Source organism: Moschus berezovskii, chromosome 3 (assembly GCF_049115385.1).
Source record: "Moschus berezovskii isolate FMDL1 chromosome 3, NW_MosBer_1.0, whole genome shotgun sequence".
NCBI lineage: Eukaryota > Metazoa > Chordata > Mammalia > Artiodactyla > Moschidae > Moschus > Moschus berezovskii.
The window spans coordinates 96,381,740-96,406,583 of record NC_142462.1 but is presented as its reverse complement, the minus strand read 5'-3'; the positions used below and the strand labels follow the sequence as shown (position 1 = coordinate 96,406,583).

The 24,844-nt window shown below is 41.7% G+C and overlaps 1 protein-coding gene across 2 annotated transcripts in view; it reads left to right on the top strand.

Moving 5' to 3' along the window:
• Window positions 1–12,084: 12,084 nt before the first annotated feature.
• AASS (aminoadipate-semialdehyde synthase) overlaps window positions 12,085–24,844 on the top strand; it is an 83,667-nt gene continuing 70,907 nt past the window's right edge. For both annotated transcript variants that reach the window (XM_088834646.1, XM_055421180.2), the window contains exons 1-3: window positions 12,085–12,205; window positions 20,197–20,421; window positions 24,550–24,726. In XM_088834646.1, the coding sequence (XP_088690772.1) occupies window positions 20,212–20,421; window positions 24,550–24,726 (387 nt within the window). In that variant the 5' untranslated portion in view covers window positions 12,085–12,205; window positions 20,197–20,211. The remainder of the gene's footprint in view (window positions 12,206–20,196; window positions 20,422–24,549; window positions 24,727–24,844) is intronic.

Below are 24,844 nucleotides of genomic sequence, written 5' to 3'. Positions count from 1 at the left end.
CAAGAACCTGCTAGCCAAGTGGACAAAGTAAATGAATCAGGATTTTCAGGCGTCAGGGCTTCAGGCATCAGAATTCTCATCTTTGTTTGGGACTCATCTAGTGCACAGAAAAGCTTTGGTTTTGATGACAGTTTTTGAACAGATTACCAAACACTGTTCATTTACTTCATACACTAGCTTGTTTTTTCATCCATTCATCAAATATGTATTGAATTCCTTTTATACTGCAGGTCCTGAGTTGGACACCAAGGATATAAATGTGTGTAAGATATATTATCTTACTTCATGGGGTTCACAACTTACCAGGAGCTGAAGACATGTATGAATGTAATTAGTACTTGGTTACTAAACATCTTTTTCTGGGTATGTAATGTAGGTACCTCATACTAGATATGCATGCAACCTAACTCCTTATTTTCTAAAAAGCACAACTCTCTTCCACTCTCCATTTCCTGAGCAGCAGCACACTACAACATTGTTTTAGAGTTGACCCCTTGGCCCATTGGAGTCAGTCATTCTTTTTTTCTAAAATCTGTTTTGCATACATTCTTATTAGAGGATTTTTCTTACTTATACATCTGATGAGCAGCCAAGGTTGATAAACTACTGTTCAGTTCAGTTCAGTTCAGTCGCTCAGTCGTGTCCGACTCTTAGCGACCCCATGAACCACAACACGAAAGGCCTCCCTGTCCATCACCAACTCCCGGAGTTCACTCAAACTCATGTCCATCGAGTCGGTGATGCCATCCAGCCACCTCATTCTCTATTGTCCCCGTCTCCTCCTACCCACAATTGCTCCCAGCATCAGAGTCTTTTCCAGTGAATCAACTCGTCGCATGAGGTGGCCAAAGTATTGCAGTTTCAGCTTTAGCATAAGTCCTTCCAATGAACACCCAGGATTGATCTCCTCCAGAATGGACTGGTTGGATCTCCTTGCAGTCCAAGGGACTCTTGAGAGTCTTCTCCAGCACCACAGTCCAAAAGCATCAATTCTTTGGCGATCAGCTTTCTTCACAGTCCAACTCTCACATCCATACATGACCAAGGGAAAAACCATAGCCTTGACTAGACGGACCTTTGTTGGCAAAGTAATGTCTCTGCTTTTTAATATGCTATCTAGGCTGGTCATAACTTTCCTTCCAAGGAGTAAGCATATTTTAATTTCATGGCTGCAATCAGCATCTGCAGTGATTTTGGAGCCCGAAAAAATAAAGTCTGACACGGTTTCCACTGTTTCCCCATCTATTTCCCAAGAAGTGATGGGACCAGATGCCAAACTACTGTATTAGATATAAATTCTTCCTAAACTGAGGTCATAATTGGTCCATAGAGAATGGAGTCAGCTGAATCTTGTGGGGGTAGTGTATGTGTGTTTGTGTATATCCAGGAAGAAGAAGAGTCCAGTATTTCTTTCTAAGTTGTATATATGGAGCTGGTGGTTCTTGTTGGAGATGTCAGAGACATAGTGTGTGATTAATCGTTCAAACACGGATTCTCAGGATATTATTTGTAAGAATCTCCATACTCAAGCTGTCATCATTGTTATCAGCACTCTGGGATCTTAAGGACTGACTCATGCAGATTGAACTCAAAAGCCAAAAATGTCAGTTTATTATTATTGTTTTATAAGATACACATGTCACTGCCTGACAGTGTATTCTGTCCTGTGCAGGGAAGTCTGATTATAGCTGGACACAACACTCTCTACAGAATTGAATGTAGCATAAAGAAAATAGGTTTCAGCTTTGGCCCCTCACTTACTTGAGCCCTGTGAGTGCTGGGCTTGACTGGAAACTGTAGATTATTCCCAATAGAGAAGGGAAGCCAGAGTTGAAACCAGGAAGTATTTCTATGTAAACATTTTTGGTAAATTGCCTGAAGAAATCTCAGAAGAATGGGACCTGAATTTTCGTCTAGTCAAGGCTATGGTTTTTCCCGTGGTCATGTATGGATGTGAGAGTTGGACGGTGAAGAAAGCTGATCGCCGAAGAATTGATGCTTTTGAACTGTGGTGTTGGAGAAGACTCTTGAGAGTCCCTTGGACTGCAAGGAGATCCAACTATTCTAAAGGAGATCAGTCCTGGGTGTTCATTGGAAGGACTGGTGCTGAAGCTGAAACTTCAATACTTCGGCCACTTCATGTGAAGAGTTGACTCATTGGAAAAATCTCTGATACTGGGAGGGATTCGGGGCGGGAGGAGAAGGGGACGACTGAGAATGAGATGGCTGGATGGCATCACCGACTCTGTGGACATGAGTTTGAGTGAACTCTGGGAGTTGGTGATGGACAGGGAGGCCTGGCGTGCTGTGATTCATGGGGTCGCGGAGAGTCGGACACGACTGAGCGACTGAACTGAACTGAATAATTCATCATGAATTCTTTTCTTAGTATAAATAAAAATTCATTATTGTACTTAATTTTAAATTTATAATTTTGTCTTTTTCATTGAAGAAGTCCCAACAGATGGTATCTCAGGCCCCCCCCAAATCTGGATCTGTCCCTATGTCTCTAACTAGGGAATCTGGGCACTGCTGGCCTGACCAGATGATTGTCTTTGGGCAAGATTCTGTTCACCTTTTTGATTCCATGCATCTCACAGTTCTGGGGTTATCGTTCCATTGCTTCAGGCAGAAAACAAGCAATTAAGTTACAGCTTGTTACATGATTGTATCCCATAGAGATCTTGAGAGGAAAACAGGATCTCCAGAAAGGAACCTGGAAGATCCCTTCAGTGATTCATTTAAAAACCATTGTTACGCCTTACCTGGTGGTGTTGTGGTTAAGAATCTACCTGTCAATGTAGGAGACATGGGTTCGATCCTGGTCCAGGAATATTCTACATTCCCAGGAGCCACTAGGCCCAGGTGCCACAATTACTGAGTCAGAGAGCCTAGAGCGTGTGCTCCAGAAGAGCAGCCACCACGATGAGAAGCCCATGTCCTGCAGTGAAGACCTCCATTTTGGTGCTAGTCATCTGTTTCATTTGAGGGTGATACTTTTCTTTTTACTCACTCTGTCAGGCTAGTGTGCCCAGTATATCATATGTAATAATAACAACACTACCATTTTCAAGATAGTACTCACCAGTGAAAACTTTGATATTTTTTTTGTCAATCTGTCTCATGAAGAAGGATGGGTTACAGAAGACTTGTCAGAGATGAGTGATTAAAAATGTTTGTTTCCACCATTCTCTTTTCATATAGGCGTTTTTGTAAGCTAAATACTCTTGCTAAATGAGTCTAGAAACTGCAGGTATAAGGGCGTTTCTTCAAAATCCATAGGCGTAAGTCTTTTAAAAGTAAAATCAACCAGCCTCAGTGTACCTGTATTTCAGGTTGATTTTAGAGCTCACAATGAAGCTGTAGCTCAATTTCATTTTCTTTAGACATTTAGAGGAAACAACCTTTGAAAGATCAATCTAAAGAAGTGATTTTGATTTAAATTCCTGCCAATACAGTTACTGTATGTTTCTACCTTCTTTATTCATTGCATGATTTTACTTTTTTGTGTGTGTCCTCAGTGATACATGAGCAATCACCATAATATTGGGAAACAATCTGGCAGTTTGATGAATTAAGTCTGTACTAGGTTCCCAAGGGCCTCTGTAACAAAGTGGCAATGACTAGGGTTGGTGTTGTTCAGTCACTAAGTCGTGTCCGACTCTTTGTGACCCATGAACTACAGCATGCCAAGCTTCCCTGTCTTTCACTATCTCCCTGAGTTTGCTGAAGCTCATGTCCATTGATTCAGTGATGCCATCCAACCATCTCATCCTCAGTCACCCCCTTCTCCTCTTGCCCTCAATCTTTCCCAGCATCAGGGTCTTTTCCAATGAGTCAGTTCTTCATATCAGGTGGCCCAAGTATTGGAGTTTCGGCTTCAGCATCAGTCTTTCCAATGAATATTCAGAGTTGATTTCCTTTAGGATTGACTGGTTGGATCTCCTTCAGTCTAAGGGACTCTCAAGTCTTCTCCAACACCACAGTTCAAAAGCATCAATACTTTGGCATGCAGCCCTCTTTATGGTCCAACTCTCACATCTATACACGACTACTGGAAAAATCATAGCTTTGCCTATAGGGATCTTTGTTTGCAAAGTGATGTCTCTGCTTTTTAATACGTTGTCTAGATTTCTTATAGCTTTCCTTCCAAGGAGCAAGCGTCTTTTAATTTCACAGCTGCAGTCACTATCCACAGTGATTTTGGAGCCCAAGAAAATAAGATCTGCCACTGTTTCCACTTTTTCCCCAACTATTTGCCATGAAGTGATGGGACAAGGGGACTTAGAGCAACATCAATTTATTGCTTCACAGCTCTAGAGACTGGAAGTCTGCTATCAACGTGTTGACCAGGCTGTGGTCCCTCTGTAGGCACTATGGGAGAATCTTTCCTTGCTTCTTCAAGTTCCTGGTAGTTTCTAGGGTTCCTTGGCTTGCAGTACTAGAACTTCATCTCTGTTTCTTTCATGGATTCTTCCCTTAATGTGTCCTTTTTTTTTTTCTTTTTAATTTGTTTGGCTGTCCCAGGTCTTAGTTGTGGCACGTGAGATTTTTTTTTAAGTTGCGGCATGTGGGATGTGGGATCTAGTTTCCTGACCAGGGGTCAAACCTGGGCCCCCTTGCATTGGGAGCCAGAGTCTTAGCCACTAGACCACCAGGAAAGTCCCTTGTGACCTTTTCTTTTAAAGACATATTGCGATGGATTTAAGCCATCTGAATCAGGTATGATCTTGTTTTGATTCGTTCCTTCTTTTCATCTGTAAAGACTCTATTTCCAGATAAGGTCACATTTCAAGGTTCTGGGTGGAGATAAATTTGGGTGCAAGAGGGTGCCATTCAATCCACTAGAAATCCTCTGAATTCCATTGCTGCTGCTGCTGCTAAGTCACTTCAGTCGTGTCCGACTCTGTGCGACCCCACAGATGGAAGCCCACCAGGCTCCCCCGTCCCTGGGATTCTCCAGGCAAGAACACTGGAGTGGGTTGCCATTTCCTTCTCCAATGCATGAAAGTGAAAAGTGAAAATGAAGGCGCTCAGTCGTGTCTGACTCTTCGCGACCCCATGGACTGCAGCCTACCAGGCTCCTCCGTCCATGGGATTTTCCAGGCAAGAGTACTGGAGTGGGGTGCCATTGCCTTCTCCTTCCCTGACAAGAGAGATGGTATTTCCCTGTTGCGGGCCCAGCAGGTGACACAGCCAGGCGACTACTGGCCACGGAGCTTTCATGGCAGCCAAGAAGCTGAGTGTGTAAGCAGGCCAGGTAGCCTGTGCCTTAGAAAGAGGCAGGAAAGAAGCAGAAGTGGTTTCCAGCAGTGTAAGTTTTCTTGAACTTAATTCCTTCTTAAAATTCAACAGAGATATTCTAAGATGTGGGTGTCATCCCCCAGCCTTTGCTATCTTTGTCATTCCTGAAACCCCCTTCTTTTCTGTTCCCTGTGGCAACTTATTCTCCAGGCTCCCTCACACTGGACTTGTGCCCAATGAGTCAACTTTGCCTTAACCCTTCTGTTCCTGCCTCTCACTTTCTACCCACTTCATTCTTTATCCTTGTTTTCTCCACTCTTCCTCATTATATTCCTGTGTCATCCTTGGTCTAAATCTATTTCTTTCACAAAACTGCACAGATCCCTCAGACCCAAGTGGGTGTAGAGTGGGCAGTGCACACCGAAAGTTTCCAAAGACAGAGCACAGGTCTTAGACTCCAAAGAGTTTATTCATTGCTGTGATGTTTGTCTTGACACAACTTTGACACTGTGGGCATTTAGCCTCTTAGGGTAGGGATTGTGTTTATTTAAACTATGTTTACAAAGTAGCTAAGAAATACTTGGAGTTAGCCCGCGTATATGGGCACAGGAAATAATCTCTTTATGGAGCAAATTCTTGTCTTTTACGCTTTCGCCTTGGTTTTGTTTTAGGTCATTCAATAATGATAAATGAGAATGATGGACATGCCTGTCATTGCCCCTGTCATGGGCAATGTCCACATTACACCAGTCAATGAGAGCACCTTCCTTTGATGTTCTTTCTTCCTTTCAAATTCTATTATGTTTGTTTCTAGGGAGCTATACAGATGGCAATGATCATGAGAGTCAGTTCAATATCAGGGATACATCCTCCACCTGACTTCCTGCTTCCTGATGTGACCTTGTCTATGCTGAGTTTATTTATCTCAGCTGCTGCTTCTCACACTGCAGAAAACAATATGTATATTCTTTTCTTCTTCCTGTCTCTAGAGTGAGATGACTACAGTAAAGGATTGGTTTCATCCTTTTTCAAACCCAAACCAGGACTAGAATGAGAAAACTTTGACCCTCCTGCCTCCTCATCTTGGCCTTCTGTTTCTCCAGCTCAGTTATACTGATGATGACTCCAGCAAAACTGCACTTGTATTTTATTTTTGCTTTAAATACTTCCCCCTTTCTCCAATCTTTTCTCAGTCCTTTAAGACATCTTCTCTTTTGAGATTTTCATTCAAACAAGGCTGAGAGGAGGAACACTGGTTTTTCTTCCTTGATTTGAATATGCTTTAGTTACATTTGAATATATTAGATTCATTATTTGCCAGGGAGATATATTCCAAAATATATTCCAAATTTGCATTTCCCCGATTTGCTTGTATTACCATAGCATATAATTGTTACCCAATTTATAAAATGCAGAGATGTGGAACTAGAAATTTAGAGGTCCTGGTAGACTTATGACAACAATTACTAAGCAGGTGATGATGAGCAGCAAACCTGTCCAGTGAGTTAAGCCTTGCTGCATAACTCTTGAGGGATGTTGTGAACCCTTGGGGATTTTACGAAACCAACAAATGCTGATCCTGGGCCTTGGAATTTTCTTAAAACATTTTTTTCAGGAAGGCTCTTTAAATAATGGTAATGGTAATGGCAGAGGAGGTGAAATAAAAAGTAGTTTTCTGTGCTTTATTCATCTAAGGTGGGGGCAAATATAATCCCCCAGGACATCACTATCTCCACCCAGAACCTGTTTGCAGGAATTGTGATTTGTCTGTGGGTGGTTCCTGCTCTTATCTTACCTAATCAGAGTTTTAAATTCCTTGGTGGTAAAGGTACATTTCCTTTCCAAGATAATTTGGGAGTTAGGCAGCAATAGTAATTGTCACTTAGAAATTTTTCTTTCCTAAACTACTTCTTATTTTAAACAACAGAAGACTTGGTACTTCCTGTTGGTAAGAAATTTATTTATAAGTTGAATATCTTATTAGGGTGAGTGGTATAGGTGATACTGTGAAATTTACTGCTCATGTGAGAAATACAGAGTCTTGAGAGATCAATAGGTCAAATGTCCACCTCTTTTCTTTTTATGGCAAAGTTCATATAAGATTGAGAAAGGGTTTTGAATACAAAGAAAGGAGTGCATGAAACAGTAAAACAGTAAACCCTATAATAGTTCATGCATATTGAGTATGTATGTCACTTAATCTTCTTGAGAACATTATGGCCTTTCCCAGTGTCCTGATGGGAAAATGACTTGCTAGAGAGTTGGTGAAGGAGGGATGAAGTCTAGGTCTGGCTCACTGCAATGCTCACATGCCTAACTACTACCCTCATGGCCTCTCAGGAAGAACAGAACCAAAGAAAGGAACAAAAAGGGAAGAAAGTCAAAGAATGTGGAGAAAGAGAGGCAACTTGAGTGGCCTAGACCCAACTTTCCAATTTCAAGAGTGTTGACCTAGCACCCCACATGGGTGGAAGTGTTCTCCCCTATTGAAGGAGTCTGAAGGACTGACTGTAGAAGTCCTATGAAAGCACTTTAGGTGTATCCAAGCCTTGCTTTACTTGCATCTATTGTCTCTCAATTGTGAAGAAATTTCTGATATCTGTCACACTTATTACAACAGTCACTATAATGAAAAACCTTTGAATTCTCCCATTTTAAGGATGCGTATTTCTCATGTGTATATTTTGCAAAATCCTTGAGCTCCACAAACATCTGAGTGATGGTTTGGAATTCAAAGGAAGGATTTTTTTTTTTTTTGGCCAGGTTAATATTTCATTACTAGGTAGAAGTGCACAAGATTTCAAAATAAAGCAAAGAGAGAGCTAACGGAGCATCATAGGCTCCAGAGTCACCACAGTCCAGGAGCCCTTCCTTGCTGTGTCCATTTAGGGATGCAGTTTTGATAGTTTTCCTGTAAGTGTTCCACCATTTGCAGGGTAATTCATGGTGACCAATCATTCATTTCAACAAGCATGTCTTGAATACCTTTTTTGTTGAATATGCTTCTTTGAGCCTTCTAGAACTCCCGTCTCCTCTGTACCTGTTCTGTCCCTGAAGGGCTGACCTTTATGGACTGGGCCAGCCCTCTGGCTTTCCTTGTGTCAAATCTGTAGAAAGCACAGGAGGTGGGCGGGCAGGAGAAGGAAGTAGGGTTGTTCATTCTATGGGCTGAGGTTCTGCAAACTATGACCCTGGGCCCAAATCTAGCCTGCAGTTAATTTTTACAAATAACGTTTTATTGGCACACAGCCACGCTCATCCATTTAAGTATTGTCTGTGACTGCTGTTAGTCTCCAAATGTCAGAATTGGTGAATTGTGACAGAGATGTAATGGCCTGCAAAGCCTAAAATATTAATTTCCTGGTTCTTTACAGAAAAAAAAAATTATTGACCCCTGCTTTAGATAACTCCCTCTCTGGGCAGGGTTACTGATTCCTTAGGCATCTCCAATCCCGTCAAGTCACCACTGTTTGGTGGCTTTCCCTATAGCTTCTGCGAAAACCCAAGTAGAGCTCTTCCTGTGTTCTGGTAACTGTCTCTTCCTCTGGACCTATTAAGGCCTACAGGTGTCTCCCTGTTTCTAGTCCTGGGGAGCGAGTGGGCATCACCATCTTTCATTTTTTGCCCTCCTTTATCCCTGCCTACACTCCCTTCATGTCTCCTAATTTACCCCATTGAAATGACAGAGAACTGCAGATAAATAGACAACAAGAGACTTTGGGAAAATAAATAATAATTTTCTGTTTCTTAGCTAGGTGCTTGGCAGAGCACTTTGGACATCATCTCATTTTCAGTTCAGTTCAGTTCAGTTCAGTCGCTCAGTCGTGTCCAACTCTCCGCGACCCCATGAATCACAGCACGCCAGGCCTCCCTGTCCATCACCAACTCCCAGAGTACACTCAAACTCATGTCCACAGAGTCGGTGATGCCATCCAGCCATCTCATTCTCCGTCGTCCCCTTCTCCTCCCGCCCCCAACCTTTCCCAGCATCAGAGTCTTTTCCAGTGAGTCAACTCGTCACATGAGGTGGCCAAAGTATTGCAGTTTCAGCTTTAGCATCAGTCCCTCCAATGAACATCCAGGATTGATCTCCTTTAGAATGGACTGGTTGGATCTCCTTGCAGTATAAGGGACTCTCAAGAGTCTTCTCCAACACCACAGTTCAAAAGCATCGATTCTTCGGCGATCAGCCTTCTTCACAGTCCAACTCTCACATCCATACATGACCACGGGAAAAACCATTGCCTTGACTAGACGGACCTTGGTTGGCAAAGTAATGTCTCTGCTTTTTAATATACTATCAAGGTTGGTCATAACTTTCTATCCCCGCAATAACCCCTGAAGTAGTCCCTATTATTTTCCTATTAATAGATAAGGAAACCTAGGTTTTTTTGAAAACTAAGTAGCTTGTCCATGATTTATACTTCAAGGAGGAAAAGTAAGGATTCTGATCCAGGCTCTTAATCCTTCAGTTCAGTTCAGTCGCTCTGTCATGTCCGACTCTCTGCGACTCCATGAATCACAGCACACCAGGACTCCCTGTCCATCACCAACTCCCGGAATTCACTCAAATTCATGTCCATCGAGTCGGTGATGCCATCCAGCCATCTCATTCTCTGTCATCCCCTTCTCCTCCTGCCCCCAATCTCTCCCAGCATCAGAGTCTCCCAGTGAGTCAACTCGTCGCATGAGGTGGCCAAAGTATTGGAGTTTCAGCTTTAGCATCAGTCCTTCCAATGAACAACCAGGACTGATCTCCTTTAGAATGGACTGATTGGATCTCCTTGCAGTCCAAGGGACTCTCAAGAGTCTTCTCCAACACCACAGTTCAAAAGCATCAATTCTTCGGCACTCAGCTTTCTTCACAGTCCATCTTTCACATCCATACACGACCACTGGTAAAACCATAGCCTTGACTAGACTGACCTTGGTTGGCAAAGTAATGTCTCTGCTTTTTAATATGTTATCTAGGTTGGAGATAACAAAGGACAGATTGTAGTTCACTATTCTTTCCAGGCTGGTGTTTTTGTCGAAATAAAGCTGAGATGGCTGATTTTGGCCACATCTTGAAGGAACTCAAACATTGTATGAAGGACAAAAGAGTCTGGGTATGACACACTAAATAGACGTGTGTGTCTCCTGGAAAAATGTTTTGAACTCATGACTATCACATTTGTTTAGTGACATGCACTTTCCAAAGTATTTTCATAGCCTCATAACAAGCCTGTGAAGCCAGATGACAATTCTTAGAACAGTTATAAGGTTCAACAAACTGAGACTGAAAGATTAAGTATAACATATCACACCTAACGAGAAGAATCCATGCATATGTGACAAAGTCCAGTGTTCTTATGGTAGGCTACAATCCATGGGGTCACAGTCGGACATGACTGAGCGACGCTTAATGGTAAAGAATCAATGGTAAAGAATCTGCTTGCCAGTGTAGGAGACATGGGTTTGATCCTTAGTCTGGGAAGATCCCACATGCTGCAGGGAATTAAGCCTGTGTGCCACAGCTATTGAGCCTGTGCTCCAGAGTTACTGAGCCCTCGTGCCTCACCAACTGAAGTCTGAGAGCCCTTGGGCCCATGTTTGCAACAAGAGAAACTGCTGCAGCGAGAAGCCCATGAACTCAACGACAGACAAGGTGCCACTCTCCTTAACTAGAGAAAAGCCTGTGCAGCATCAAAGACCCAGCACAGACAAGAAAAGAAAAGAAAGTCCTGGATAATTGGCCCTGGAAGACAGGAGAATATGTGTTTTGTGAAGACTAGCCGCAGCTCTAGAAGCTGAAAAACGAAGTCCATCTGTGGTCTTCCTAGGGTGTCAGAGGGTAATAGTTCCTTCTGTTTTGAAAATTTTCTCCAACACATACTTTTCTCATACCTGCCACTGCTGGGTTTAAACTCTCATGTCAACAATATTGAACCTAGAACATTTTTATAAACTCCACTCATATCTCCAATTACAAAGAAAATTAGAGCCCTCTCTGGAAGTTGAGTTTTCCCTCTGTATCTTTAGCTTTACATAGCCAAGATCATATTCCTAATTATTCCTCTAAAGCCTTCCCTTCTTGCTATGTTTCTCTGCACTGTTCTCAGTATCACCCGCTTCCTAATCACCACTTAGCCAAGCTTCAAACATCAAATTTGCTTCTGTTCTTCCTCTAACCTGTCATCCTTACCTGTGGTGTTGACTCTGTCCTTTTAAAGTTTTTACTATCACTTTTACTCAAATCCTTTCTATACACTACCCAGACCATATTCCCTTAAGCAAACAACTCTGATCATCTCATTGATTTGAGCAAAAAACCTCTGGGCCTACACACTATTTATAATAAAGTTCAATAGTGAAATTATTAAATTCATTAATGAAAATTAATATTCACTGGATGTGGACACATAAGACTTAATTTCTCAGTTTCCGTTTGCTGAACTCTAAAACTACTCTAAGAACGGTCATCACGTTTCACAGTTTTGTTGTGAGGCTGTGAAAACGTTTTGAGAAGTGCATATTGCTAACCGAGCGTGATATACATGAGTTTGAAACTTTTTTTTCCCACAGGAGATACACCCATCTGTTGAACGTGTAATGTTTGGACTATTTCCTTCACCGTCTCCGCCTGTTCCTGCTGCGGACAGTTACAAACTTGGTCAATAACCATCTTGGAAGGACGTGAGGTCCCGGGCAACTGACGTAGGTCAGAGATCTAAAAAGGCAGAAAGATTTTCGGGTGGAGCTGGGGCAGGGCATGACCTAGTACCTGGCAGCGCCGCCGATTGGCGGAGAGGAAGGTTGTTCCCTCAGGGCGGGCGCTGATTGGCTGCGGAGGAGGAGTCATGACGTCCTAAGAAGTTGAGCAAACAGCTCCTCCTCACCGCCTGCATCCCAATTTCGGCTGGGAATTTGGAGCCTCCCCTCCCCGGGCCCGGGAGCTCAAAGGCGGCGGGGACCGGACGAGGTGAGGGGGTGGGAGTGGTGCCAGGAGGAGCTGAGCTGATGGGCAGTGGGCTCAGCCTGTGAGATGAGTTTGGAGACCGCTGGCGGGGGCGAGTGTTCTGCCTACTCCTCCCTGCGGCGCTGGGGACCCGGGGGCTCCGCGGACGCCGGCCGTTGCCGGGACAAGAGTGGGGAAGAGCGTGAAGAGCGTTCGGGCCTCCTCTCCGGGCCTCGCTCCGAGCGTTTCCCTGCGGACGAGGGGTGGGGAAGTCGGGGGCAGTGGGCACAGCCCCAGAATTGCTGCACACGCAGGAGAAGGAATGGCAATGTGGATTTCTTTTTTGGCCAGGGCTGAGGTGGGGGGCGGTTGCTGGGGAGTAAAGAATTGGAATTGAAGTTGTAGAACAAAGCCTCTGTTAATTCTTGGACCGTGTGCTTGTTTAGATAGGCGGCTGCCGGGGGTGGCTGACCGATGGCGGTGGGTACCGCCCCTCCGCTGCACGTTTGCACCCCCAAGCTTTCCTTCCGCGCAGTTACTGTTGACCTTTTCAGACCCTGGCCTGCTTAAACAAATTCGGATCGCAAACTTATTCACACCGCTCATGTGAACCTGACCTGTCTCTGAGATGGAGGCCATCCCCCTCCATCCTCTGACAGACAGGAAAAGTGCGGAAGTCGAATGTTGGGTTATCCGCGTCTCCTGAGTTTCTGAGACCCCGCAGGCGCTGTGCCGGCCAGTGGGAGAGTTCGCCCGCGGAGGGGGTGCGGTTAGAAGCAGTTAAACACCCCGTTTAACTCAATGGGGCTAAATGCCCTGGCTACTTCTGGAAGAAATATGCTTTCCAGGTACTGATCTTAGGAGAGTGGAAGTGGGTTGTGGCGTGGGGAGAGGGAGAGAGTGTATTTAGTAACTCGAACGAAGACGAGCATTTTTTGATGTTGTGGGTCTCGTCAGTTATTCCGCTGTGAAAATGTAATTGCTTACGACCTAGCTGTGCACAGGAGTGAACTCTCATCGACTTTGACATATGGCATTCATATACTCTATATTGAAAAAACAACAACAAAACCAACCATGGCACTTGGTGTGGACTGCTTCTATATGTGTACGTGTGTTGTGAACTCCTCCCTCTCCCCCTTCCCCTTTTTTGCTATAAAGAGGTGTGAAGCTATGGGCCACAGGACGTTCTAGCTGTGTAACCTGGTGGCCTTTCTGCAAAATGAGCTAGGAGGACAAAGGTTTAAGTCAGTGTCCCCAAGTGACTTTCCCACTCTCCAGAAAATCCTATTTGTTGTCAGCCTCGCTTGTTATTGGTGACAGCATCATCAGAACTCTGATTTATTTGTAATTGAAAATTTATCCCATAACTAACCAGTCCTCTAAGCATTAGCAGGATTTTGGAAATGATCCTTGGTGGGTAACCAATCCCATTTAACACAAAATTTTCATTTTTTTCCAAATATTCTTTTATTATTTTTCTCATAGCGATAACACTATAAACAGTGACAAGTTTCTGTGGTTAGGCCACAAAAAATTCTATGGAATTCATGGAATCACAGAAATGCTGTATATCTAGAAGGGAAAGTAATGTTATTACCACATTCATAGAATTAAGATACAGTCGATTATAAAATTATAAGATGTATCCTCCTTTCAAGGATGCTAAAATGTGAAAAAAAAGTAATTTAAATTTGATGAAATATAGCATTAAAATGATAACTTATTATCTTGAACCCTCATGCCTGAAGGGTGAAGGTAAAGAGAAGGCTTACTGGGCTTTTTTTTTTTTTTTTTTTCTGAAAAAGTAAGAAAGGGAGGGATGAACATGGCATCATGGTGAGTTACTCACCAAGGTCTTTGAGTAAGTGGGAAGCTGAGGAACCCAGGCCCTTTATGGAGGAGAGTAGTCAGAATTTTTTGTGAGGTATCCCCCTCCTATTTTGGCTCCTGGTCACTGCAGTTAATGCAGGTAACTTAGGTGAATATCCTGTCTTTCTCCACAGTGCTTTTGGTATTTTGTTTCCCTGTTTGTGTACTTTGGCTGGATCTTCATGAGTCAGGGTGCCTATTTATGTTCTAAAATTTGAATGCCTTTGGAATCCACAGTGTCCAGTCACTACTATACTTAATGTTGTTGTTCAGCTGCTAAGTCGTGTCCGACTCTTTGCTACCCCATGGACTGTCCTTCACTGTCTCTGGGAGTTTGCTCAAATTCATGTCCTCTAAATCAGTGATGCCATCTAACCATCTCATCCTCTATATACTATACTTAATAGAATCAGCATATTAAAGCTGAAAAGGATGTTAACATTATATTCCAGCCTGAATTATGAAATTGAAGTCAAGGAAGGAGTCCCATATCTAGTTATATACCTAAGCAACCAGATTTGGATTTTAATACCATTTTTATTTGTATTTCATAATATTAATTGGTCTATGAGATCTTGACAAGAGATTAGATCTTTTGTGAGCCTTTTGGGCCAGTGGTAAATATGAATCCCTGTTCTTATTCATGAGTCGATTTTGTTTGCATCACTGGTCTTTATGACATTCATTTAAATCTGTTCATTTATTTATTCATTCTTTTGCCAAATATTTAAGTTCTCCTGTAGGGAAGTCACTGGAAATATGGAGATGAGGAAAACAATTAATTTCTCCAAAGAATTTATAGAGTTTAACAAAGAGACAAATTAAGCAAATAAACATTGTGGATAAGACTCCAATTCAGAAATAACTTTGCATTCCATCTCAGTGAAGCTACCTTTGTGGGCTAGAGACCAGGTGACTGGTAGGTTGTGTTATCTTTGGATGACTTTGAGTAGTTGATGGATTTGAGAACACATGATAGTCTTCAGTTCAGTTCAGTTCAGTTCAGTCGCTCAGTCGTGTCCGACTCTCCGTGACCCCATGAATCACAGCATGCCAGGCCTCCCTGTCCATCACCAACTCCCGGAGTTCACTCAAACTCATATCCACAGAGTCGGTGATGTCATCCAGCCTTCTCATTCTCTGTCGTCCCCTTCTCCTCCTGCCCTCAACCTTTCCCATCATCAGAGTCTTTTCCAGTGAGTCAACTCATCGCATGAGGTGGCCAAAGTATTGCAGTTTCAGCTTTAGCATCAGTCCTTCCAATGAACACCCAGGATTGATCTCCTTTAGAATGGACTGGTTGGATCTCCTTGCAGTCCAAGGGACTCTCAAGAGTCTTCTCCAACACCACAGTTCAAAAGCATCAATTCTTCGGCGATCAGCTTTCTTCACAGTCCAACTCTCACATCCATACATGACCACGGGAAAAACCATAGCCTTGACTAGACGGACCTTTGTTGGCAAAGTAATGTCTCTGCTTTTTAATATACTATCAAGGTTGGTCATAACTTTCCTTCCAAGGAGTAAGCGTCTTTTAATTTCATGGCTGCAATCAGCATCTTCAGTGATTTTGGAGCCCAAAAAAATAAAGTCTGACACTGTTTCCACTGTTTCCCCATCCACTTCCCATGAAGTGGTGGGACCAGATGCCATGATCTTTGTTTTCTGAATGTGGAGCTTCAAGCCAAACTTTTCACTCTCCTCTTTCACTTTCCTCAAGAGGCTTTTGAGTCCGTCTTCACTTTCTGCCATAAGGGTAGTGTCATCTGCATATCTGAGGTTATTGTTATTTCTCCCGGCAATCTTGATTCCAGCTTGTGCTTCTTCCAGCCCAGCGTTCCTCATGAGGTACTCTGCATATAAGTTAAATAAGCAAGGTGACAATATACAGCCTTGACATACTCCTTTTCCTATTTGGAACCAGTCTGTTGTTCCATGTACAGTTCTGACTGTTGCTTCCTGACCTGCATGATAGTCTTAGATCAGGTTAATTAGCACTAACAGATATGCCTCCCCCTCCAAGTCTACTTGTTTTTATTTCTAGTTAACTATTTTGTAACCAGACTTCCCTGGTGGCTCAGACGGTAAAGGAGTCTGCCTACAATGTGGGAGACCTGGGTTCGATCCCTGGGTCAGGAAGATCCCCCTGGAGAAGGAAATGGCAACCCACTCCAGTACTCTTTCCTGGAAAATCCCATGGATAGATGGAGGAGCCTGGTAAGCTATAGTCCATGGGGTCCCAAAGAGTTGGACATGACTGAGAGACTTCACTTTCACTTTCATTTTGTAACCAGTTTAACATGAAAGGAATATAGCTATGCAACAGGAAATAGAAGTATGGAGGACAGTGTTGTTCAAGCTTCATATTCATGCCTCGTTCAAGCCTTGTTCATGTTCATGTTCAAGCTTTGTTCAAACAAGCCTTGGGGTTGGGAGGGGAGGTACTTGGAGGAGTTCTAGGCTATCACTAGGTGTTCTGTTAGTTTGGAACTCTTATGAACCTCTTTAGGATCATTACGTTCTGGATGCCAAATATGTAGTATGGGCCAAGACTCATGGTCATGCAGTTGCTTGCCTTTACTGTATCACGGCTTCTGGGGAAACTATGGGGTTTATTTTTTATTTTTTTAATTTAAAAAATATATTTATATGTTTGGCTTTGCCAGGTCTTAGTTGCAGCACATGGGATCGTCCATCTTCTTTGCGGCATGTGGGATCTTTAGTTGTGTCGTGTGGGGTCTAGTTCCCTGACCAGGGATTAGACCTGGGCCCCCTGCCATGGGAGCTTGGAGTCTTAGCCAAGGAACCACCAGCCAATGAAGCCACCATCGTGGCTTTTTAAATACACTTGCTTGTTTTGAATAAACTGGAAGTGAGGGTATAAATCATTTGCATTTCTCACCCTTTATTTATTTTAGTCAACCGAAGGCTGTTCCATCCTTAGTCACTCTAAATTTAACCAAAATGTATGCCTGACTGTATGCAAACAACTTGACTTTGAGAAATCTCCCCCTGTGATTTGGTGGTTTTAGTGTGAGTCACTGGATTGTATTCTAGTGGAATTATTTCAAAGATCTGAAATATATGGACAAAGTGCACATTTCTGATTGGAGGCTAGAGATAGATGATATGGCCTTAAATTTTCTTTAGTAAAGAATGTGTAATCCTTTTTACATGTCCCAGTGAAAGCAACAGAAATTAGAAGGGGCCAAGCCTAACTCTGTTTTGTATTTTATTGTTGAGTTGCTCAGTCCTGTCCGACTCTTTGCGACCCCATGGACTGCAGCACGCCAGGCTTCCCTGTCCTTCACTATCTCCCGGAGTTTGCTCAAACTCATGTCCATAGAGTCAGTGATGCCATCCAACCATCTCATCCTCTGTTGTTCCCTTCTCCTCCTGCCTTCATTCTTTCCCAGCATCAGGGACTTTTCTAATGAGTCATAATACCCTCAGTTCAGTTCAGTTGCTCAATCATGTCCGACTCTATGCATATTCTATCTTGGAACAATTCAGAAATTCTTACTGTTACTTATTTCTTGATGACCTGAGAATGAAATGAATGGTGGTCCCAGAAAGTTCTGTACTTGAGAGCAAGGTTCAAGGCTCAAGCAGTTACTGATATAATCAGACTTTATAATCATCTCCTTACTAAGCATCCAGAAACTTAAAATTTACCTTGGCCGGGGCTCAGGATGGATTTTTGGTGACATGTAGGAAGGGGGTTGATGAAGGCACCCCATGCTGTGGAAGAACTGGTCATATAGTCAATACCATATGGATCTGATTTCTTTCTGAACTGAGCTGGCAGGAGTAACATGTGTCGGATAGAAGAGGTGTGGATTTGCAGGCTTTGGCGAAGAAGAATTCCTAGCGTTAACTGTTAATCTAGGGATTCTTCTCTGGCTTAAAAGCAACCACACTAGTCGGATTTCACTTCAGTTGCTTCATCTGTAAAATGATGAGACTAATAGTATCTGCTTAATTAGATTGCCACAAGGAGGAAATGAAATACTGTCTATAAAGTGCTCAGCATAGTGCTTGACATATAATGTTAAATCAGTGGTAACTATTGTTCTATTACTTTAAAAACAAAGTGTTGGGAATTGGGATTCAAGAACTCCCTACAAAAAGTGAAAGTAGTTTCCTAAATAAAACAGAGAAGGTCAGCCTCTGCTACTTTCGTTTTCTCTTCCCTAGGAAAGTCTGCCTCAGCAAACACGTATGTGTATATTACGTGAGTGTATATGTCCGTGTCTCTCTTCCCACACCATACCCCCGACTCCAAACAAAGAAGGTATGGAGGAAGAGGAGAAGGCAGAAGAGTGTTTCTGAGAAAGGGGAAGCTGTGGTTATAAATCAAACTTGGGCTGAGGAGAGAGACTGAATTACTTGGATAGGTTTCTGAATCTTTGTGCCAAGAACTGCTACTAAGTATAGAAGATTAGGGTCACGTGGTCACCCATGGTATGGGAGATATAACCCCTGATGGGAAGATGGGACCGTTTGTGGGCTTGTCAGTATGTTGAGAAGAAACACTTGTCCTTGGAATTGATTTCATTTGTAAATATATGGGTGCAAGTTCTATGAAATGTTGCAGATTTTCCTTTGGCTTGAGGGAGAATAAATGTTATGGGCTTGGAGTTAACATAGTCTGTTTAAAAACAAAGCTATATATATTTAAACCAAAGCCTTAGATAGAGTATGTAACAGTCTTACTGAAATGCCGATCATCTGTATTTGGCCTGAGTAAAAGTTAGCCTGAACTCCTCATGATCAGACTCTTTACTTGTTGTGTGCTATGTTTTCTCTCCCTGCCCTTCTTCTTCTAAAGCCTTCTTAGCTGGATTCCTTACTGTTTGCTTTATTCTTTTACTCTGTGTTGTGAGTTATCCTACAAATTTTCTATCTAGGGTGATAAGTAGTTCGCCTCTAGAAAATGTACTTGTATGTTCCATTGTTTGGACAAAGCTTCCCTCCTTTTAAGGTGGGTCTGACTTAGAGATTGCAGTCTGATGCAGAAATGTGTTCCATAGTAATTTTGCTATATGTTAGCAGCAGCAGCAGGGAATTTCTAGACGATGTAAGATCATTTAGTATCTATATTTTGATGCCAACCTTAAACATAGAAAAGCAAGGCTTAGCATCCACATGATCTAAAATAACCTCTGACTACTAAGTTTATGTTCCCATTTGAAAACTGTTTAGTATTTATGCTTTAAAATTTTTTGTACAATTTACTCTGTGCTGACACAGAGTAAGCCTCTTATAAATATTTCTTAATTGAACAAATGAATAGAGTTATATATTCTGGGATAGCAGTTGGAGAACTGATTAAGACAGGTCTGGGTTTAATGTAATAGCAGGGAGGGGTGGTAGGATAGAGGACAGGTTGGAAAGGCAAAAAGCAATGACAGGGTCAGAGAAGTGAGGCTGAGGGGTGTCGGGTGGGGCAGGGGGTTAGGGGTATGCTTTCCAGCTTCTAACACCTGTGCTGAAAACATGTTTGTTTTGTTTTCCAGTCTGCCAGGACCAATGCTTTTAGAAAATTCAATACCAATGAATTACTAGAAAAAATGATCCTGTCATATAAAGATTTCTAAGTGACTACTTTCTATTTCTGTACACATATCATCCTGGACCAGTAAAAAAGCAGTTCAGTGACCGACAACAGGCTGGAAAATGCACTGAGTAGAACTAGTTTAGGAAATGATCAGAGATTAAACTGGAAAGAGGTTGGAGCTAGATTGTCAAGGATCTTGTACATTATGAAAGGAGTCTAAATTTTTCATCATTAAAATTGGTATAAATGATCTTCCTGTATTTGTAGATTAACTTGCTTAAAACCTTTGTGCTGAATGTATGGTTTGATAAAACATATATTTTAAAAAGATGATTTTGCCATAGCAAATATTGATTAGTAACTTTTTGTTTTTTAATTTTGAATTTACCATTGTTTGTGAAAGTTCAGTTTTGGTTGGGTAAAGGAATGCTGTAATGTCATCCAGGGTTTCCCTCTCCCTTCTCCACCATGAATCTCTTACCATCTGGGTTGGTTGGGTTTTACAACAGATTTCTTAGGAGACCAGAACTGACCTGTGAGCCCTCTTGCCTTTCATTGTCCGGCTCTTACAACGTCTTTACAGTCACCAGGTTTCAAGATGCTGAGAGTGTCCAGAACCAAACTGGGCAGGCTGAGCCCCAGCCTCTCCAGAGGGCTTCACCACAAGGCGGTCATGGCCTTGAGGCGGGAGGATGTGAATGCTTGGGAAAGGCGGGCTCCTCTGGCTCCCCGGCACGTCAAAGGGATCACCAACCTGGGATACAAGGTCTTAATACAGCCTTCCAATCGGCGAGCCATTCACGATAAGGTAATATTTCCAATTTGTAAAGATATGTGAAAGTGAAATGACTCTCTGAAAATTACAGAGCATCTGAGTGAACATAAAATGATAGCTGTGCTGTGCTGTGCTTAGTCGCTTAGTTGTGTCCAACTCTGCGACCCATCAGGCTCCTCTGTCCATGGGGATTCTCCAGGCAAGAGTACTGGAGTGGGTTGCTGTGCCCTCCTCCAGGGGATCTTCCCAACGCAGGGATCAAACCCGGGTCTCCCGTATTGCAGGTGAATTCTTTACCATCTGAGCCACTAGGGAAGCTCAAACGTTTGCGAGTGTCAGTTGAGGATCACACAACAGTGTTTCTATACTTTGGTTGTAGTGAGATTATGTAGTTAGGAAACTTCTAGTTTGAATACTTTCTTGAGCCCAGAATTTAGCCAATAAGTATTGTTTTCACCTCATTCCATGCTTTCTCCAGTTTAGGGATGACATCCTTCCCATCATTCTTTCATGTGCGACCCTGGTTCTAGGACTAGGAAGACCGATGTCTCCAGGAAATGCTTCACTTTGTAGAGTTTGTTCATGACTCCTAACCTTGCCAATCACCTCACATTCATCATTCTCTTCATTCTTCACCATAATCTTATGACACAGATTTAACTTTTATTTTTATTTTAGAGACACGCACGTACTTTTTCTTCTGTGAGCCATTTGAAAATATGCTGCAGACAATGACACCTCATTTCTAAATGCTTCAGTATGTATTTCCTAGGAATAAATCATCTTCCTACATAACTGTCGTTTCATTTTCATACCTAAGAAATTCATAATTCCACAAGATCATCACACATACCCGTTTCAAATTCCCCATTGTCCCAAATGTCTTTTATGGTTTTTATTTTAAGCAAGGTTTAAATAAGGTTCATTGAATTTATTATTATGTATCTTTAGTTCTTTTAATCTAGAACAGTACTAGGTTTACTGTTAACTAGGCTTATTGTGGTGATCCTTTTGCAATGTATATACCTGAAACTAATTTTGGTATACACCTGAAATGAATATAATATTCAGTTCAGTTCAGTCATATCTGACTCTTTGCGACCCTGTGGACTGCAGCACACCAGGCTTCCCTGTCCATCACCAACTCATATTCATGTCCATTGAGTCAGTGATGCCATTCAACCATCTCATCCTCTGTCCTCAGTAAAAGGATACTGAATGGAGTTTAATATTTCTTAGAAGAATGTTTTTTTGCCTTTAGACTGCATCTCACAAAGAATATTCAGAGTGCTGTGTTCAAAACATATCTGAACTAGTTTTTCTATGTGGTTACATGTCAATGTGATCTCCAGTTGGATTTATTTGTTTTTGTTTCTATTAAATTTTAACATTTGCTTTTAAATACTTTTTGATTTAGTTTTATTTTTTAAATAAGTTAAATATTTATAAGTTTTAAAGATTTTGTTGCTGTTTTTCAGTCGTTAAATCGTGTCTGACTTTTTGTGACCCCCATGGACTATAGCCCTCCAGCTCCTCTGTCTATGGGATTTCCCAGGCAAGAATACTAGATAGGGTTGCCATTTCCTTCTCCAGATCTTCCCCACCCAGGGATTGAACTCGCATCTCCTACATTGTAGGTGAATTCTTTAGTGCTGAGCCACCTAGTGAAAGTAGCTCAGTCATGTCCTACTCTTTGCTACCCCATGGACTATACAGTCCATGGAATCGTCTAGGTCAGAGTACTGGAGTGGGTAGCCTTTCCCTTCTCCAGGGGATCTTCCCAACCCAGGGATCGAATCTAGGTCTTCCGCATTGCAGGGGGTTTCTTTACCAGCTGAGCCACAAGGGAAGCTCCTTTAAAGATTAAAACCATATAAAAAGATGCAACACAGAGAAGTTTTGCTCTTATCTTAATCCCCTACATCCCATTCCTATCTACCTTGTAGGCTACTGTTTTCATTAGTTTCTGGTCTATCATTCCTGTTTCTTCTTACAAAAATGTGTGTATGTGTTCTCTTATTTTCCTTTCAATCTTATGCAGAACCTTGTATACTGTATATACTCTTTCACACCTTGCTTTGTTCTTTGGCATATCCCCTGATGCTGGGAAAGATTGAAGACAAGAGGAGAAGGGGACTACAGAGGATGAGGTGGCTTGATGGCATCACCGACTCGATGGATGGAGTTTGAGCAAACTCTGGGAGATGGTGATGGACAGCGAAATCTGCTGTGCTGCAGTCCATGGGGTCACAAAGAACTGGACATGACTGAGTGACTGAACTGAACTGAATTGAAGGCATATCCTGGAAATCTGTCCATGTCAGTTTATAGAAATCAGCTTCATTCTATTTAATGTCTATGTAGTAATTACTCTGTTATGATTGCTCTCTGATTTATCATGATGTGTTTAATCAGTTTACTGTAAAATGGACAGATTGTTTTCAGAGAAACCAGACATGAACATGTTTATTACTTTTACTGTCTCGCCTCTAGATTTATGCTTTCCTTTCAAGTAGTTTCCTAACTAGATTTATCTTCATTTTATTTAACTGCCACCTCTGATGTTTTAAAAATTCTGCCTGGATCATGCTACTCCTTTATTTAAAAATCTGAAATAATTCTTTGTTGCTTCTAAGTACTAGGTATGAAATCTCAGTTTAATGTGTAAGACTCGGGTTTCCCATTGATAAAATGGGGATAACAATAGCATCTACCTCATGGGAGTTTTGAGAATTAAATTATTCACCCAAAGAGCTTAGCAAAGCATGTAGTAATTTATTAATAAATACCACTGATTATAATTTTTATTCAATAAAGCTCATATTTACCATGATAATATTCAGTCTACTTTTCTAAATTGATTCACTTATTATGCCCTAAACATCTCCTTACTTTCCCATTTCCATATTTGTATGTGTTTCTTCAATGCCTCTTACTGGTATTACCACCTTGTATATTCTATCTCTGTTCCTCCAAATCCTACTCTGCCTTTTAGATTAATTTAAATTTCTATATTTCCATGATCATCTCTCCTGGGAGTTATCTCAATATCTGTTAAATCAATATATCATTTAGATTACTAATAATTATACTAATTATCATGCGATGAGTTGACTCACTGGACAAGACTCTGAGCTGGGAAAGGTTGAGGGCGGGAGGAGAAGGGGACGACAGAGAATGAGATGGCTGGGTGGCATCACCGACTCTATGGACGTGAGTTTGAGTGAACTCCGGGAGTTGGTGATGGACAGGGAGGCCTGGCATGCTGTGATTCATGGGGTCGCAGAGAGTCGGACACGACTGAGCGACTGAACTGAACTGAACTGAATGATTATTCATATTAAGTAAGAATAATCATATTATTCTTTTGAATTCAACCTAATACATTGTGCCTCTGATTCTTTCTACAATACTTTGTGAGCTCCTTTACAGGAGGAATCTTGTCTGTCTTTCTCTGGGTTTTATTTCATCTCTATCACAATACACTGTACAGAATAGAACAATAGTAAATATTAATTGAACCCTACTCCCCCAAAAAAGAAAGAAAAGAAAATGTTGCAGATTTATGTCTTTCTTTTAAAAATATACTCAAGTAATAAATTACTGGGCTTCCCTGGTGGCTCAAGGATAAAAAATCCACCTGCCAATGCAGGAGACATGAGTTCAGTCCCTGGATCAACAGGATCCCCTGGAGAAGAAAATGGCAACCCACTCCAGTATGCTTGCCTAGGAAATTTTGCAGACAGAGGAGCCTGCCAGACTCCTGTCTGTGGGATTGCAAAGAGTCAGATACAACTTAGCGACTAAACAACAATAACAATAAATTACTGTTTAGCATTTCATGTTTAACAGCATTGTTGAAAAAAATATATTTTACAAGTATATTTAAATCACGAGTTCCAGTGTGCTAGTGGTTATTAACTGTTCTCAAATAAAATTATGTGCTGAATTTTCTGATTTTTGTTTTTGCTGCAAAAGTCAAACATGTTAAATTCATCTTTAGTCAGCAAGTAAGAATTTTAGAAGTAGTTTTCCCATTATTTGTTCCTTATGTTTTATTCTTTCAAAAGTTTGTGTCTTTAACTGCTAAATTTATTTAGTAAAGAAAATATGAATACAACAAATCAGGGGAATAACTTTCAATCAAAATTGCATTCTCAGGAATATGTCAAAGCTGGTGGCATTCTCCAGGAGGATATTTCTGAAGCTTGTCTAATTTTGGGAGTTAAAAGACCACCAGAGGAAAAATTAATGCCCAAGAAGACTTATGCATTCTTCTCCCACACAATAAAGGCTCAGGAAGCCAATATGGGTTTGCTGGATGAGATCCTGAAACAGGTATTTAGTGGCCAATATTCATAAATGTTAACACCAAAACTTTTATTTTATTTTATTTTTTTTGCTTTTAACTGTCAAGCGGAGCTTTAGTTTTCTTTTAGCATCTAGGAAATACATC